This window comes from Pleurodeles waltl, chromosome 1_2 (genome assembly GCF_031143425.1).
Source record: "Pleurodeles waltl isolate 20211129_DDA chromosome 1_2, aPleWal1.hap1.20221129, whole genome shotgun sequence".
NCBI lineage: Eukaryota > Metazoa > Chordata > Amphibia > Caudata > Salamandridae > Pleurodeles > Pleurodeles waltl.
The window spans coordinates 931,292,329-931,311,538 of NC_090437.1; the positions used below are offsets into that span (position 1 = coordinate 931,292,329).

Here is a 19,210-nt window from a genome sequence, read left to right on the forward strand (position 1 = left end):
ACTTCAGCCTTAACTCGAATCATCAGCATTTCTGTGTAAGAAGGTAGTCTCATCAATTGGGCATGTAAGCATTACACATTCTAAACTAAAATTAATTAATTTAGGATTCTGGATTGTGAATTGCTGATATAGAATTGCAGGCTGAAATTGCACATGACTGCACTTCTTGTGAAACCTCCAGCTAGGCATGTTTCCAATTCTTGTGTGCGTTTGATAGACAATGGTTCGTGGCAGATAAACATTTTCTCACTAAAATTATTCACCTTTGGGAAGCATACATGGAATAAAGCGTCCAAAATAAGAAATTTGCTGTGTCTCAAAAGAGACGCGTATTAGAAATCTTTCGCCATTTTGTAATCTATCGATTCTCTCCCAAAAACAGTTGTATTAAATAAAGACCTACCGTCCAAAATTTGATAAAATATCTCAAGTCCGTGGCAGCAATAAAGAGGCAGTACAGCAAAGAATATGCCAAGAAGAGAAGGAAAAACTTGTAATTTGAAAATCCCACGCAGTTGTTCACCCTGTTAACAAAACAAAAGTTACATGTCTTGATTGTTATGTAATAGGAATAATTTATTTTTAGCGTCAATTATTATCTCTTCACCAAGTGTTTACGTGTTCTGATTTTGTTGCATTCCTACTTTGCTCATTATGATTCACGTTCCTTGTGGATCATTGTGGTTGTTTGGATCAGAGTAAAGAATGTAAAAATATATGCATTATGTAATGTACTGTGCTACACGAACATTAGCTGATATTACTTCAGATGTTTCATACCTCCGTTTTTATTTTTTTTCACGGAGATACCCTGAGTGCATGAGGTGTGTTTAGAGGTGGGTGTGGTAATGTACTGTGCCATGGGACTCAAGCTGGCCTCACTGATAAATAGTGGCTGCTCATTAACAATGGCGGTGGAGGATGTTCCATCATCTGCTGTCAGCCTCCACACAGGCCCAGTCTTCAGAACAATCAAAGCTGCCCAGAAGTCGGTCTGAGCCAATGCTACATTAAAACATAAACGTATCAGATCTGGCTGTGTGAATCTCAGCCCTGAGCCCTTAGATGATTGATAACCACAATAGGACGGTGGTGGCTGTGGGCTTAGTCATGGACCATGCAATGCATAGACATAAGTTGGGAGTACTGAACCTGTCTGAGAGGTTCTTTGTTCAATGCTGTGTTGGCTGGGGGTCTCAGTCCCCTCTGAATGAAAGTGGGACCTTCCGTGGTGCACTGTTAAGTAGCGTCAGGCGGGGTTACACCCTGGTTCTGTGCCAATCAATCCATGCAAAATGGTGGCTGATGGGTGTCTGAGTTTCCACGCCACTGGTCTAAGACTGCGCCTTCTTTTGAGAGGACACCTAGCCAAGCTGAGCGAGAGCTTATTCACACCCACACAGAGATACATGGATAGTAACTGTAATCACGTGCACCAACACATAAGACCTAAGACAAAATAGAGAATTCTGTCACTCTATTGTGAGTTCTGAGGGCATAGGGGAAATAGCCTAGTGCCTGCAGCACATTGGCATGGTTGATGTTGCTGCAGTTTTTCCCCAACAATCCAAAGCACAACCTTTGAAATTCAATATATATTCATAAGTTCTCCCTACAGTGACTATTACAGTGATGGCTTAACAAAAACAAGACTAGGCTGTAAACACTAAGAGCATCAATTCCTCAGACATGCAACTCTATGGTTACTGAACTGGCAATATTACCTAGACATTGGTTAAATGGATATGTAAATTATGGTTTGTTCACTCACTTTGGAGGCAGGTAAGGCAAGTACATGAGAGTTATTATTATGATTTAAGATGTTCTGTTCATTGAAATCGAAATAGCTTTTTGTGTAATTTCTCATCAGAAGTAAGATATAAGCAAAATCTTGGGTTTCTGAATGTTTTACAAGAAGTAACAATGTTTATCTTCACAGATTCTTTTTTTTATTGTTTTTATTATTGTTAGAGAAGCATCAAACCCAATCAAGAACATACATAGCTAGATCTTTATCAATCACAATTCATTGCATTATATTGATACATAGTTCCATTCATCATGTAGCTGATTATGGTAGCATTTGCCCAGAACAGGGATTCATTTATTAACCTATAACATACTTAATAATGAATCCAATTTCTATGATTATTAATACCACCTTATCAACACCTTCTGGCGCTGCCGCCACCACTAGATTCTATCTATCCAACCACTTGGCTACTGACGCCCATACCAGGACTCCCAGCTTTCCTGTTTCCCGCCCCTTGCAGCGATAAAGATTGCTCTCCATGTGGCACATGGAGAGCAGTCTAGCCAGCCATTGCTGGATGGTTGGGGGGAGGGTCCGAGTTACTCCATGCTGAGGCGATACATTTAAGTATAGTTGCCATAGCCACAAAAATAAAATACTGTTTACCCTTGTCCTTTATGGCACTCTTGTCCATGGCTAATAAAATTACCTGTGGTGTCATCAGCACCTATATAACGAGCACTGATCTCAGGCACTGACTGATATCTTCCTTTAAGACCACCACATTTACACAACTGTAAAATATATGGACTAAGTCACCGTCACGGCTATCACATGGAGGACAAGTAGATTCTGTTTTTCCCCAGCTAGATATTTTGTCTGGTGTGTGGTAAAGATTAAATCATATTTTATACTGTCGGGCCTTCAACACCACAGTTCAAAGCACCTTCTGACCCATCTCAAACGATTTCCTCAGGTTGGTCCTTTGGACCACTAATCTTGTTTCCCAATTGCCCTCTTGCTTGCCAAGGTTGTCTGGCAAAAATGCAACATAACTTTATAGAGTTGTCTAATCCCTCCCCCTCCAGAGCGACCTATCTGATCCAATAGCAGTACCCGTTCCATAGTCATTTCATCCCTGTCTATTTTTTATACGAAGTCTCTTACTTGCAGATACTTATAGAAAGTCTGTTTCGTCAGCCCAAATTTTTGTTGCAGTTCCTTAAATGAGTGCAGTTGATCCACAATAAATAGATCACCCATACCCTCCACTCTAGCTTTTTCCCAGATAAGACAATATTTATTGTAAAGATATATTTGGAAGTATTGTTGAGCGCCAAAGCGGGGTATAGCAGTTATAATGACCTAGTTTCAGTTTCAACTTCAGATGTACCCAGATCTTATGTGCCAATGTTACAACCAAAATTTGACTTTCTTAAAATAGCTTGGTTCTGCAATCCTTAAAAACAACCTTTTGCGTCTTCTCTACAATGTTTTCGCATAGAAAGAAGACAATTTCTCAAGTGTACATCTTTAGTATCCCTGCTGGTGATTAAAACCACCATGTGTTGTAATAAAGTCTAAAATTCGGAACAACCAAGCCTCCTCTTCCCCTGGAAGCATCAGTAATTTTAGTGCTCTGCTGTCCCTTTTGGACTATTATAGAAAACGTCTACAGATTGCCTAAATCTTACTGAACCAATGTCATTCACTTTCCAGTGGGATACCCCCAAAACAATAAAGAACCTTAGGCAGTAGCAGCATTTTTATTATGTTACAGCAACCTATTAAGTTTAGGTGTAAGTTGTTGATCAGTGTCAAATCCTTCTTACTCTTGGTTAGCATTTGAGAGAGTCTTAAACCCACAATGTTTTCCACTCTGGCCATAATGTGACACCCAAGTATGATGCACTCTCAACTTTACGCCCATCTTAAACCTGGATTTTTCTATTGACAATTATTTGAGTCTTGCTCTTAATCAAGTGATAGCCTGCAATTTTCCCACACTTTTGTGCCTTGCTTTCCACTTCCCTTATCACCACTACAAGATCTGATGTTACTAATGCAATATCATCAACATATGCCAATATCTTGGTTTTGATTCCGTGTTGTACTACTGGACTAATTACAACATTATCCTCCAGCCTTCTTATCAATGGATTGCTATATAGAACAAATAAGATGGGTGAACACAGAAATCCCTGCTTTGTCTTCCTTGTAATCTCAATTTTGCATATTCTTTCCCCACTATTTGCAACCTTGCTATTAATTCCTAATATACTGCCTGAATAGCTGTGATAAAAACAGGGCCTATCCCTTTCGTCTTGTGTGCCAGCCATAGGCAATCCCATGTCACCTGATCAAGAAGCCGTCAAGAAGAAGAATGGCTATGGGGTAATCCAATGCCTCAACTACATCAAACAATGTGATTGCCTGTCTAACGTGGTCAGTAGTACCTCACACTGGGATAAAGCCATGCTGCCAGGGAGAAAACAATTTAGCTATGACCCCTGCCTAGAGGCATCATGAGTATCTTCAAATATATTTTTACATCACTATTGATTAGCAATATAGCCTGTAAGAGCCTGGATTAAGAGGGGTTTTCCCCTTCTTCTTTACGACCACTATATTAGTCACTTTCCATGAGGGTGGAGCTAGGAGACCTCGCTGGACTTCAAGGAAGGTAATGATAAAATTCCAGCAGTATCCGGGCTTCCAATTCATCTAATTCCTTAATTCCTTGTGTAAACTAAAGCTACGTGTCTTCCCCCGATTCCAGCTTTCAGTGAGCCCAAAATAATGCCTACTGATGTGCTTCCTCTCTTACTTTCCATAAAGTCTGTTATCCACTGATTCATGTGTGAAATATATTCCAGGTTGTAAAGCAATCCCCATCTAAAGACCAAGAGTGAGGCTATGCTATGGTAGTTGCTACCTGAAGCTCTATTAATAGGGGGTAATGGTCTCAAATATCATTAGATGTCTCTCAAAGGAAGCCTACCTGAGTAGGCCAGCAGAGATCAGGAAGTAACCGAGTTGAACACATTTATTATGAGGGTGCGTAGCCTGTATCTGGTGCCTTCAGCTTGTTCCAGTTATCCATAAGACAGTAATTCCTCATGAGCTGCTGCATTGCCCTACATACCCTAGGTTTTTTACCCTCATACCTCCCAGGTGTTGTTGACCCCTGGATGCAGTCTAGATAAATATTCAGGTCTCCACATAGCATGAGGGGCATAGGCCACAAGGCCAGCTCAACATCCTGGTATTTCATAACTGCCGGCTCATCTAGATTAGAATCATAGATGGAACAAATTGTACAACCTACCCCAGGCCCCTGTCATTCCACCATTGCCCATCTCCCCAGTTTATCCAAGAGTTTGTGTTTCACCTCCCAGACATTTTTATGTGCCAAAATTGCCACTCTCCTCATCACGGGCCCACGAGTGGTGTATGCCAGTAGTACATATCCCAAGGTTTCGAGTATCTGTTTTCCTGCCCCCCTCTACATGTGTCTCTTGCAGACAATCTATGTCTACACCCAGGACTTTGAGGCCCTCTAACACGTTGACCCGTTTAACTCCATCGTTCAGCCAGTGGACATTGGCTGTACCTATAAGAAACGTCCTTGTTTGTTCCATTCAGGTTTATAATAGATGACATGCATACTGTTATGTATCAGCATTAGTTCATTATTCTCAAATTTTATATCTACTTCATAGACCATAGCTTGGTCATTGCTCATCGCTCCTAGAATTTACATTCACATTCTCTGTGTTGCTCCTCCTTCTTACACCCCCTCCTCCCCGACTCTCCCTTCACCACCCTCTTGACCACCATCTTGGTGAACCCCCTCCAGCCCCTCGAGACCCCTTCTCTTTGATTCCCCACCCCATTCCTCCCATGTGAAACCGTCAGGCCAAGAATGATCTGGTGAGATGGTTTGTGTGCCCCACTTCCTCCGGAGCAGACCCCTTCTGTACAACATTACGTAGAAAAGACAGAGATACCTATACAAAAACATTCCTACCAATGCTAACAATCAAAGGGATCCCGATTTTCAGATAATACAGACACAACTTGAGGCCGCATGATCGGGCAATATACAGCTCTTTGAGTGACTGCCAGTGTAAAATACAGACCTGCCATAATAGGCTCTCCAAATATTCTTTTGCCTTGATTTCAGAAGTGAATACCCATATCCTGCTGCCATATATTATCTTGAGCCTTGAGCCATTGAATAGGTTTCTGACCCCTTGTCCTGAAATGATTTTATCAATTGCCTCAACCGGAGTTGGGTGTGCTTTTTTGTCTTAGGATGTAGTTGCTGAAGAAGACCTAAGCGGCCCAAGGTTTTCTGAAGGCCGAGGTATTTCCCTGACCTACATATTTCATCCTAAGGGGGAACCTGTGAACTCTCTGGATTTCAGGGTCCCAGTTTCTCTCTTCCTGCGCTGGAAAAGCATTGCTACTCTCTTTCATCCCTAAAATTCCTAAGTTATTGTGGTGTTGCCAATTTGCTAAATCTTCTAATTTCCATTGAGTATCCACTAGTTTGCCTCATATGCTACCGGCTGATCCTTTATTATAGCAAGCACTGTTTCCAAAGCTGCCACCCAGTTTTCCACTGCTGATATCCTCTCAGCAATCTCCAAGCAGGTTTTTTATATTCTCCTTACAGCTCCCTGAAGCTTTCTAGTTGCAGCACATGCTTTTTCTATAATCTGAGGTAGTCTCTTCCCAGTGTGACATAATGGCACAATATATGGCATCAAGGGTAGGTGATTTACTCGCCCTTGACTGTGGCTTTTCAGTATTATCTTGGGTGCTGGCAGTCCCCTTCAAGGCATGTTGAATGGTAGCATAGTCCTACTTCAGACCCCCAGTGCCTGGTCACTTACTTGCCTTACCAGGATCAGGATTAGGAACAGCTGACCATGTGTGTTTTCCTTTCACTCCTTCCTGAGCAGCCTCGCTTGTCTCGCTAGATGAGCAGATTGGGGAGCTATCTTCTGATACATCTGATTCATCACTTGAGTCCTTTTCGACAGTGAGAAAAAACACTGAATGACCTCCACAGTCTCTGTATCTGTGCCTTCACTGGAGATATTTACTCCCTTCATCCTGTAATTTCCCCTACCTATGTTAGGCAGATGGATGCATCATCCCCCAGGAATACCCTTGCCTGGGGGGACCCTTTCCTCTTGCTACTGACTACTGCTCACTGACTACATGGTATGAAATCGGAACCTTCGAGCCACTCTAGTCCTCGTTTTTCCCCCCATCTTTTTCACCTCTGGTGCATGCTGGATTGGCCTCTTCCATGGAAGACAGTGGTATGGGTACATTTATTGCATTCTGGGGAAGGGCCAATGCATTTTTGTCAGTACATATAGCACCCTTGGAGGATTGGGCCATATCAGCTATAACCTGACTATTGCCACCACCAGCTATAGTATCCATGATTCCCCCTTCAAGATTCATCTGCTGCTGCCATTGTATATGTTGTAAGAACATTGCTGCTGCCACTACCCTGGACTCCCTTGTCTCCAGAGCCCATAGAGGTAGAACTCAGAACCATTGCTATAGATTGCATGGGGTCTTCAACTTGGTTCTATTCTCTCCCTGCTGACATGGGTCCCTCAGTTGAGGAACACATTAGTGGTGACTGCACTGGGGTGCCTCCCTTCTCTTGGGGTGCATGACTCTCTAGGTGATTAATTTCAGGGGCCTGTGTCTCCGCATGTCCTTCTGGTTTGCCTGTGTGCATGGATTCTACTGTCAAATGTCCTTTCTCCCTCAGAGTAGCTTTCAAAAAATCAATGATCATAAGTCTGTCCCCAGCAGAGCTGGCTATCTTGCACAGTAGCCCTAGCTTGCTGCCTACATTAGCTGCAGCTGCCTTCACTAGTGCCGATCGCCCCCGGGGCAGGCAGATTCTGCTTCAGTCTCCATGCGTCCTCACTGCGGGTACTCCCTGACAGGCATCTCTGCTCATTGCTTCTGCTGGCGCCCAGTGTTGTTCAAGTGAGGCTTTCAGAGGCCCTAGCACTTTTAGGCACCATTGCCTTGGAGGCCCGCATCAGCCTGCTTCTCCTGCGGGTGCTTCCAGTCTCTCATTTGCTGGTGCTCGACCTTGCCGGCATTCCCAGAGCAACAGTTGCTGACAGGCACACGGGGAGGAGTCTGCTTGCTCCATTCAGTCAAAGAAGTTGCTCCCAAAGCCTTGTGGCCACAGTTACACCCTCGACCCATGCCGGAATAGCAGCCTAGGGTCTCTGATCTTTGTTTCTCCACCTTGCGCTCAAAGCCTTCCTTCCCTCTCTCCTTCTCCAGACAGACAACGTGGCCACTATGTACTACGTGAACAAACAAGGAGGCACCAGGTCCAGAATTTTATCCAGAGAGGCTCAGACAATCTCTGGAACCTGTCGCTAGTGGCAACTCACCTGTCCGGCATCCAGAATGTTCAAGCGGATGCCCTCAGTTGGGTAATGGACGAGAACCACGAATGGGTGCTACACGACAACGTCGTTCATTCCATTTTCGCACTATGGGGTACTCCCTCTATAGACCTATTCGCAACCCCAGAAAACAAAAAATGCCAAAACTTCGCCTCGAGATACTACCATCCAGGGACACTGGGGAATGCCCTGTGGATAAGCTGGTCAGGAGCATTTCTTTACGCCTTTCCACCGCTTCCCCTGATTCCGGCGGTCCTCCAGAAGTTATCCAATGCTCAGACCAAAATGATCCTAATTGCTCCGGAGTGGCCACGCCAATGGTGGTTCCCAGACCTTCTTCACCGGTCACTCAAACCACACATCAGGCTGCCTTATCGTCCGGACCTGCTCACGAAGTTCAGAGGGCAGATATCTCATCCCAACCTCTCATCGTTGAGTTTGGCAGCATGGCTCCTGAGCTAGTGCAATATGGACACTTGAACCTACCTCAGGACTGTATGGAAATTCTGAAAGAAGCAAAGCGCCCTTCCACAAGATCAGCTTATGCAAGCAAGTGGAAAAGATTCTGCATCTGGTGCTTAGACAACAACATTGACCCGGTTTCCTGTGGAGAGGAATCTATCCTGCCATACTTGTTAAGTTTGGCAAAATCTGGCTTACAACTGTCATCAATAAAAGTTCACTTGGCGGCTGTAACGGCATACAGAAAGAGTCCTTCACAGACTTCCTTTTTTCGGATTCCGATTATTAAGGACTTCCTGGAAGGTTTAAAAAAGGTTTTTCCCCCCATTACAAAGCCTTCTCCTCCATGGGAACTGAATGTTGTCCTATCACGTCTGATGCTGCCTCCATTCGAGCCGATACATAAGGAATCGCTTCAACATCTCACATGGAAAGCTGCTTTTCTGGTGGCAATCACTTCAGCGCGTAGGGTTAGCGAAATCCAGGCCCTTTGCGCTCAAGAACCCTACACGGTTTTTCATTCTGCGAAAGTGGTAATGAGAACTCATCCAAAATCTTTACCTAAGGTAGTCTCCGACATTCATGTGAACCAAACAATTTCATTACCGACTTTCTTTCAAAATCCAACTACTCCTGCTGAGAGAACTGGATGTAAAGAGAGTCTTGAAATTTTACTTGGACAGGACAAAAAGCTTACGGAAATCACAACAGCTTTTTATTAACTATGGCCCAGTTAGAACAGGGTTGGGCACGTCTAAACAATCTTTATCCAGGTGGATTGTTTCATGTATAATGTTATGTTACCAGTTAGCAAACAAATCCCTTGGTGGTAGGCCAAAAGCCCACTCTACTAGAGGGAAGGCAGCTACTGCAGCCTTGATGAGAAATGTCCCTTTGGCAGAAATATGCAAGGCTGCCACTTGGAAGTCAGTCCATACCTTTACTAAGCATTACTGCCTTGATACAGACGCTAGGGCAGATGCACAGGTTGGACAGGCCTTGCTTAAGAATTTATTTGCATGATTCATGTTTTGTCAGTATTCTTCTGTCTACTCCACCGCGGTTATGGGGATGGGCTTGCTACTCTATTCAGTGCTTATGACTATACATGGAAATCCCCTACGAAGGAATGGTTTCTTACCTGTAACTCCAGTTCTCTCGTAGTGGTATTTCCATGATAGTCATAAGCAACCCTCCCTCCTCCCCGGTGGAGTTGACATAGAACAAGTTGCCATGAATATTATCGAGGTTGGTACTCCAACAAATGTTTTGTTTCTTCATGTCAGGTTACAAGCCTCCAAAAAAGAACTGAGGCAGCTGCCTTTTGCTGTGCATGATGGGAAACAGGAAAACTTTACTTTCTTAAAGGCACAGCTCTATTTTCATTCTGTATAATGGCAGCCAATGGGCTACACTGCCCTGCATTGTTTTATTTTCATGAGAGGTGTAAATAAAATATGAGAATGTATTTGTTAATATATTTATAGAATAAATAGATGTTTAAACGTGAATTTACTCTACAACTGTTTTTCTTTTAACAATTTGGCCTGTGTAGCTGTTCACATAGGCTGCACATTGTTATTCTTAAGTGTTTTTTTCACAGACCTTTTTTTTCAATGGGCTGATATTTGCACTTAAGAATATACTTCACAACAGTGCTCCGGGGTCCCCGCAGGCGCGCTGAACTATTCAGTGCTTATGACTATACATGGAAATCCCCTACGAGAGAACAGCATTTAATCATTTGTGCTCATCAAAGTAATGCATGTGGCATGCTTTGGGGTAATTTCCTTTCAGTAGTAGCCAATGGTAAACACCACACAGGTATGGTAAATAATTTAAACCTACAGTATTGTACGCAAATAAATGTAATCCTCTACTGAACCATGCAGGCCAGCTGAAATAATGCAGGTTGGTTTTACAGGACATTGATAAGATGAATGTAAGTAAATGTTTCTTCACAAGAAGTAAACATTGCTCATGAGACCACTACACGTCCTGAAATGAATCTATGTCACATGTAGACTAGAACGTATATCTGCATGCACAGAATCTGCAATGGGAGATTTGACCTCCATATTCACCCCACAGTAAATTTGGTAACGCACAAGATGGACATGGCATGGCAGTTCTGGCTGGACTGTTCCCATGAGAAGGAGGGTCACAACTGATTTGAATATTGCTGGGTCCAAACGGGGGTGACGTGTCGAGCAAAATAGTGATGAATTAAATCCAGATCTGTGAGTGGGGATGAGTGTTTGAAAGTTTCAACACTCTGTCCATCATTTTGTTTTGTGATTTTGCTATGTGCGCCCAAGGTGGCTAGGTATGCCCAGACATGAGCCTCTTGCTCGTTGAGCCTCCGGATTCAAGGTAGCCTGACTGATGAGTGGTGATACCCCGAAACAGTTCCCAGTATGCTTGTTTCTGGTCCAGGGAGGACGTGGCTTGGCAGTTCGGGCTGGACTGTTCCGAATGGGAGTCGGGTCAAGACTGATTTGCATATAGCTGTGTCAAAACTGGGATGAAAGGGAGATTTGATCTCCATATTCACCCCACAGTAAATTTGGTAACGCACAAGATGGACATGGCATGGCAGTTCTGGCTGGACTGTTCCCATGGGAAGGAGGGTCACGACTGATTTGAATATTGCTGGGTCCAAATGGGGGTGACGTGTCGAGCAAAATAGTGATGAATTAAATCCAGATCTGTGAGTGGGGATGAGTGTTTGAAAGTTTCAACACTCTGTCCATCATTTTGATTTGTGGTTTTGCTATGTGCGCCCAAGGTGGCTAGGTATGCCCAGACATGGGCCTCTTGCTCGTTGCGCCTCCGGATTCAAGGTAGCCTGACTGATGAGCGGTGATACCCCAACACAGTTCCCAGTATGCTTGTTTCTGGTCCAGGGAGGACTTGGCTTGGCAGTTCAGGCTGGACTGTTCCCAATTGGAGTAGGGTCAAGACTGATTTGCATATAGCTGGGTCAAAACTGGGATGAAGTGGAGAGCAAAACTATGAGGGATTAAACCCAGATCTTTGACTGGGGTGAATGTTTGAAAAGTCCATCATTTTATTTTGTGTTGTTGCAAAATAAACCTTTTGTCAGGCTTAAACTTTATTTTTAATATAAGTTCCATCTAGGGTGGGAGCTAAACAGTCCCTAGAACAGGGTGGTGTATTTTAAAAGCTGGACATGTATTTTTACTTTTACATGTCCTGGCAGTGAAAAACTCCTAAATTCACTTCTCTCTACTGTGAGGTCTACCTCACCTATAGAAAAACATTGGGTTGCCTTACTACATTTAATAAAGTGCTAACTTTCGATTGGGAGAAAGTAGGAATGCCATGTTTTTATCTTAGAAATTATAATTAAACATCCTCTTTAATGGTAAAATCAGATTTTAAATTACAATTTAAAAATTCCACTTTTAGATAGTTGGCATTTTACTGCCCTTACTGTTTGGTGCCTGCAGCCTGACGTAGGTCACATGAGTGGGTGTAATTGGCAGTTGGGCTTTCCTAATTACTCCGAGACAGCCACACAATAAAGGGATTAGGTGTGCTGGAATGAGCCATCAACTGGCATTGTTCATATAGCCAGCTTGGAGCCAGGGCAAGGGAGGCAGGAATCTTTTAGAACTTCAAAGGGAATTATCTAGATACATCTCCTACTTCAAAGAAACACCAGGTACAAAAGTAGGACTCAAAGACCCACTCATCCATACACACCTGGACCTATGGATATTACAGAAGGAGGACTGATTTGCTGCAAGGACTTCCACCCTGCTGCCCTGCTACTCTGCTGCCCTGCTTACTAAGAAGGAAGACTTGACTTGCAATCTTCATCCCAGGCTGAAGTGACTTCAACGGTCAGCTGACTGACATCCTGTTCTGAGTTACAGGAATTTAACAAGCTACAGAGGTGCCCTGCACCTGCCCAACTGACCTGCTTCCTGGATCTGCAATTGGACCTGCCTGAGCCCTGTTGGCTTCTGCTGGAGCGAGTTCCATTTAATTTACTCAAGTCCCTAATCAATGGCACTTAAGAGCAGGCTGCATTGTATTTCAAAAGTAGGATATCTTTGTTTAAGGTTTACATCTCCTGACAGTGAAACACTCCTAAAGTCATTTTTCACTGTTGCAAGGCCTAGCTCTCTAATTGACTAACCCTGGGTTACCTTACTACACTTAATAAGTGATAACATTCGATTAGGAGCAGATGGGGATCCAATGCCTACACTCAAATGAATTGTAATCTAACCCCTTTTTAATGGTAAAGTTGGATTTTAAGGCACAGTTCTGAAAATGCCACTTTTAGAAATTAGGCATTTTCTGGGCCCCAACCATTTGTGCCTTCTGCCAGTTTCCTGGGTCAGATACTGGTACAAATTTTCTTATTAAAACATATGCTACTTTTCTAAATTAGTTTGGAATTTTTCTTGTGTTGTGTTTTCACTTTATTACTGGTTTTGTGTTGCCTAAATACTTTATACACCACCTTTAAGTTTAGCCTTGCTGCTTTTGTGCTAAACACAGGTTAATTTAGTGACTTTTGTGGTTCACCCTGACAATGATTGTGATTGTTGCCTGAGTGGAGCTACCACCATTCTCAACCAATAACCACATTTCTTACATAAAATATGTCAACTTGACTGCCTAAATATGGCCCTCACTAAAAGGAATATACCAAGCACTGAAATAAATATGACTTGCATTACAGCGAACATCATATTCACTGAAGAGACTGCCTTGTGTTAAGAGAAATAAGACATGTTGAAATAAATATGATTGCTTAAATGAATATAACCTTCAATGTCTTTAACATGTTTGATGGCTCTGTTGCTAGAGTTTGTATATTGTTTCCAGCCAGTAACAAAAAGTGGGCATAGGTATGGACAGAATGGACCATCTTGGCAGGAAGGATGGAGGAGGAGCTGTACCCAGCATCACTTACACTTCAAAGGGATTAGCCTTCTGCACACAATGTAATCTGACACCAGGCCAATCTGCTTTTTGTAACACCCAGTTTGGAGCCTTGACGAGAGAAGGAGAAGAATGTTCCAGAACCAGATGTGTGGGTAGGACATGAAGTTTCTCCACAAAGGTTAGCACCAGGTATAAATATTGAACACTCCTAGACCTGTGGAATTTACAGAAGAAGGACTGCCCTGCTAACAGAGAACATTCCTTGCTGTTTGAGGACTGCCTTACTGTCTCTGAAGAAGACTGGACCTGCCTAAAGTCAACCCAGACTGACATTTTGTAACTCCAAGAGTCAGTTGACATACCTGTGAGAGCTAAAGGGCTCTATGTTAAGCCTGACTGCTTTTGTGACAAGCACAGGTTAATTTAGTAACTTTTGTGTCAAAAGGATTTTGATTGCTGCCTGAGTGGAGCTTCCACCATCCTCAACCAACAACCTTACAAAAAATATATGTCAAGTGGACTGCCTGAATATGGCCATCACTAAAAGGAATATACCAAGCACTGAAATAAATATGACTTGCATTATAAAGAATAATATATTTGTTGAAGTGCCTGATATGCTGATATGAATATAACATGCGGTGAAATGAACATGGCGTACTGAAAGTAATACAACCTTTATTACATAAGACTTTGCCATACCTTAAAATTAATATGATCTATTTTGAAGTAAATATAATTTTTACTGAAATGTATATGACAAGTATTGAAATTAATAAGACACATGTTGAAACATGTTGAAGTGAATATGGCACCTGGTGAAATGAATATGGGGCGAGTCACAATGAATATTCTGTGCAATAAAGTGAATAAGACAATCCTTGGGGATAATATGAAACTCAATGAGATAAACATGGCATTTAATGACAAGAATAAAGCACATGTTGAAATAAATATGATCCATGTTTAAATGAATATGGTAGGCATTGAAATAATAATGACGTTATGAAACAAATGTGACCTCTCAACATTTATGTTACATGCACTACAATAGATGCGCATGTCCTGAAATTAATACATCAATACATTAATATAACATGCACTGAAAAGAGAATAAATTATTTTAAAACACATGGACATGCAGTATGAGGAGTTTGAGGCACAAAAACAGACAAAAACTATCACCCTCATTACAAACTCTGTGACACAGCATTACTGCATAATTTTGTGTGGTGATACCACTCATCCCAATTGCAAGTAATACTGAGTCCGATTTAAAAGTCTCATCACAAGTTGCTGATAAAGCTGCCTGAAAGGTGGAAATACCATAGAAATATTTCAGTTGGTCAAGGATGGTGGTTTATCATAGCAAATGACAAAAACCTGCTCAGAAATAACATTTCAAGAAAAGGTTTCACAAATTGCCACATACACAGCTATACTGACATGAAAAAACAACACCACAGAATATGCATCCAAGTGAGGTCTCCTAGTGAGGCTATCATAAACCCAGACCTCATGCGATATAGCTTTGATGTTAAATAGTGTCTTAGGAATATGTGAACATGTTGGGACCTATTCACAAGCAGCATTTTGTAGTATGTTTAGTAGTACTACAACAGGACAATGAAAGTACTACAAAATGCTATTCACAAACTTATGACTGTATATATTTCCACCTTCAGCCCTTCTTTCTTTTCTGTGGGGAGATCCTCACATGTGTACATTTACTACTCAGACATAAATAAGGGAGGGAGCTGGGAGAGTGCCTAGAAAAATGGATATACTTACTACTAAATAGGAGTGATGTAGGAAGAGCAATGAGAGTTTTAGGGAGGATAGAGAGGGTTAGAAGAAGAGACATGAATCCACCCACAAAAGAGTAAGCCTATTGCTATTCACAAACTGCACATCTAAAGTTACTGGAGCCAAAAAGGGGGACCCAAACTGTTGTAAATTACTTCAACTCAGAGCTGGAGTAAGGTATTTTATATTTATATAATAAATGTGTTTTATTTTTAGGGTAAAGCCTCTGAGTGCATGTGCTAGCGCATGTGTCTCGCTTGCACGACTCTGTTGTGTACAGCAAAGGGCTTGGAGCCCGCCTGTCACTTACCATTTGCTGATTTGTGTGGCACTCTTCTTTACAGCCTGGTAATTCATCACTGCATGCCAAGCATCATTTCCATTCCTCTGTGAGGAGCAGGGACCAAGCACTAATTGATTCAACTTAATCAATACCAGTCTGCTGCTCCAGACGTGATTGAGGTACTATATTGTTCTTTTTAACTTCCAGTACCCTGCAAACAGAAGGCTTTTGACTGGACAAACAAAATTGGTAAGTTTTATTTTCTATAGCTAACTTTCTGTTATTTTGCCAAGTTGTCTTTTCTCACTTTCCACTCATGTTTTTGCTTGTGGACACTGTTCTCAAAAGATGCTGATTATCTTGTTCTAAATATTGCAAGGCAACATATTGTCTTTGTTATATGTAATTTATGAAATGATGTTTCAAAACATAATCGTGGAGTACACCCCAATCCAACCCACTCCAATCTGCCCCAGTCGAAATCCACCCCAATCGACCCCACCTCACCCCTCACCAATCCACCCCACTCCAGTCCAATCCACTCCAACCCACCCTACTCTACTCCAATCCTCCCAACCCACCCCAATCTATCCTGCCCCACTCCAATTCGCCCCACTCTAATCCAAAACAATCTGCACCACTCCAAAACAATCTGCCACACTACAATCAAAAACAATTTGCCTTACAACAATCTGCCCTACTCAAGTCCAAAACAATATGCCCCACTCCTGTCCAAAGCAATATGCCCCTCTCCCATCTACCCCTCTCCAATCTGCAAAACTCCAACCCAAAACGATCTTCCTCACTCCAACCCAAAGCAATCTGCCTCATTCCAGTCTGCCCCACTGCAATCTGCTGCACTCCAATCCAAAACAATCTGACCCTCTCCAGTCTGCCCCACTGTAGTCCAAAAAAATCTGTCTCACTCGAATCCGCTCCTTCTAATCTGTCCCACTCCAATCCAAAATAATCTGCCCCAATCTAATCCACCACACTCCAGTCTGCCCAACTCCAATCCAAAAAATGTGTCACACTCCAATCCGCCCCACTCCAATCTGACCCAATCCGATTCTAAACTATATGCCCCACTCCAGTCCAATCCCCCTTGCCCCAATCCATCCCACTCTATCCCAAGTCACACACTCTAACCCACCCACTCCCATCCAATCCACCCACACAAACCCAATCCACTGCCCCACTCCAATCCAACCCACCCCACTCCAATCCAATCCACCCAACTCCACTGCACCCTAATACATTCTGCCTCACTCCAATATGCCCCACCCCAGTGCAGAACAATCTGCCCCAATCCAGTCTGCCCCACGCCAATCCAGAACAATCTGTCCTACTCCAATTTGACCCACTCCAATCTTCCCCACTCCAATCCACCTCACTCCAACCCAATCCACCCCGCTCCAAACCAACCTCAACCCAATTTCAATCTGTACCACTCCAAACTGCTCTACTGCAATCTGCCCCACTCCGATCTGCCCCACTCAAATCTGCTCCACTCCATTTCAAAACAATCTGCCTCACTAGAATCCAAAACAATCTGCCCCACTCCAATTTGCCCCTTTAATCCAAATGAACGTTCCCCACTGCAATCTGCCCCCTTTAATCCAAACCAACCTGCCCCACTTCAATTAATTCCAATCTGCCCCACTCCAAATTGTCCCACTGCAATCTGCCCCACTCCAATCTGCATCACTCCAACCTGCCCCACTTTATTCCAAACAATCCACCCCACTCCAACCTATCCCACTTCAATTTGCCACACTCCAATCCCAAACAACCCACTCCAATTCAAAACAATCTGCCCCACTCCAATTTGTCCCACTCCAATCCAATCCACCTCATCTCACCTCAACCCAATCCAATCCACCCCACTCCATCCCAATTCACCCCACTCCAATCCACCACACTACAATCCATACCACACTGATCCAATCAACTCCACACCAATCCAATCCACCCTAATCCAGCCCAGTCCAATCTACCCAACTACAATCCAATACAACTGACCATAATTAAATCCATGCCACCTGTTCCACTCCAGTCTAATCCACCCCACTCCAGTCCGATCGACCAAAATCCAATTCCAATCTTAGTCACTCTAATTCAACCCACCCCACCCCACTTCACTTCAATCTATCCCATCTCACTTCAATTCAACACATCCCAATCCAATCCAATCCAACCCTATCCACACACTCCAATCCACCCCACTCCAATCAAGTCCAAAATTACCCAATCCAACTCATTCCAATCCAATCTACCCTCACTACCCCAACCATCCCACTCCAATACAATCCATTTTAATGCACCCCGCTCCAGTCCAATCCAGTCCACATAAATCCGCCCTACTCCACGCTAATCAACCCCACTCCAAACCACCTTAAAATACCCCACTCCAATCCAGTCCACCCCTCTCCAATCAATCCACTCCACCCCACACCAATCCATTTCAATCCAACCCACTCTAATCCAGTCCACCCAACTCCAGTCCCATCCACCATAATTCACTCCTATCCAATCCACCCACCACATTTAATCTACACCAGTCCAATCCAACTCACTCAACCCAATCCACTCCACCCCACCCTAATCCACCCCTCAATCCAATTCACCCCATTCAATATAATCCACCTCACCCCGTTCCACTACACTCCAATACGCCCCAATCTGATCCACCCCAATCCACCCCACTGCAGTCCACCCCACTCCAGTCCACCCCACTCCAATCCAATTTACCCTATGCCAATCCAATCCACCTCACCTCAATGCAAACCACCCCATGCCAATCCACCCCACCCCACCTCTCTCCAATCCAATCTACCCCCTCCATTCCACTCCCACCCCACCCCAATCCACCCACCCCATTTCAATCCACTCCATCCCACTCCAATCCACCCCACTCCACTCACATCCACCACACCACACCCCACCCTATACAATCCACCCCATCCCGCCCATTCCATTTCAATCCATCCCACTCCAATCCAATCAAATCCATCCACCCCACCTCACTCCAATCCACCCCACCTCAGTGCATTGCACACCACAATCCAAGCCACCCCAATCCAATTCAACACACGCCACTCAAATTAAATCCACCCCACTCTATCCAATCCAATGCAATCCATCCCACTGCAGGCCACCACACCACACTCCAATCCAATCCACCCACCCTATTTCAATCCACCACATCCCACTCCTATCCAATCTACCCCACTCCAATCCACCCCATGCACTCCAATCCACCACACTCTACTCCAATCCACCCCACTCTATCCAATCCACCCCATCCCAGTTCAGTCCACCCATGCCAATTTAATACACCAGACCATCTCACTCCAATCCACCCCACCCCACTCCAATCCAATCCATCCGACTCAAATCCAATCCACCCCACCCCACCCCACTCCAGTCCAGCCCACCTCACTCCAATCCTATCCACCCCATTCCAGTCCAATTCACTCCACTCCAATCCAGTGAATCCAATCTACTCCACTCCAA

The 19,210-nt window shown here is 43.6% G+C and overlaps 1 protein-coding gene across 5 annotated transcripts in view; it reads right to left on the reverse strand.

Moving 5' to 3' along the window:
- The window catches only part of ZDHHC2 (zinc finger DHHC-type palmitoyltransferase 2), a 735,003-nt gene that overhangs the window by 346,365 nt on the left and 369,428 nt on the right, over nt 1–19,210 (reverse strand). For all 5 annotated transcript variants that reach the window (XM_069200622.1, XM_069200616.1, XM_069200600.1 and 2 more), the window contains exon 7: nt 404–524. In XM_069200622.1, coding sequence (XP_069056723.1) covers nt 404–524 — 121 coding nt within the window. The remainder of the gene's footprint in view (nt 1–403; nt 525–19,210) is intronic.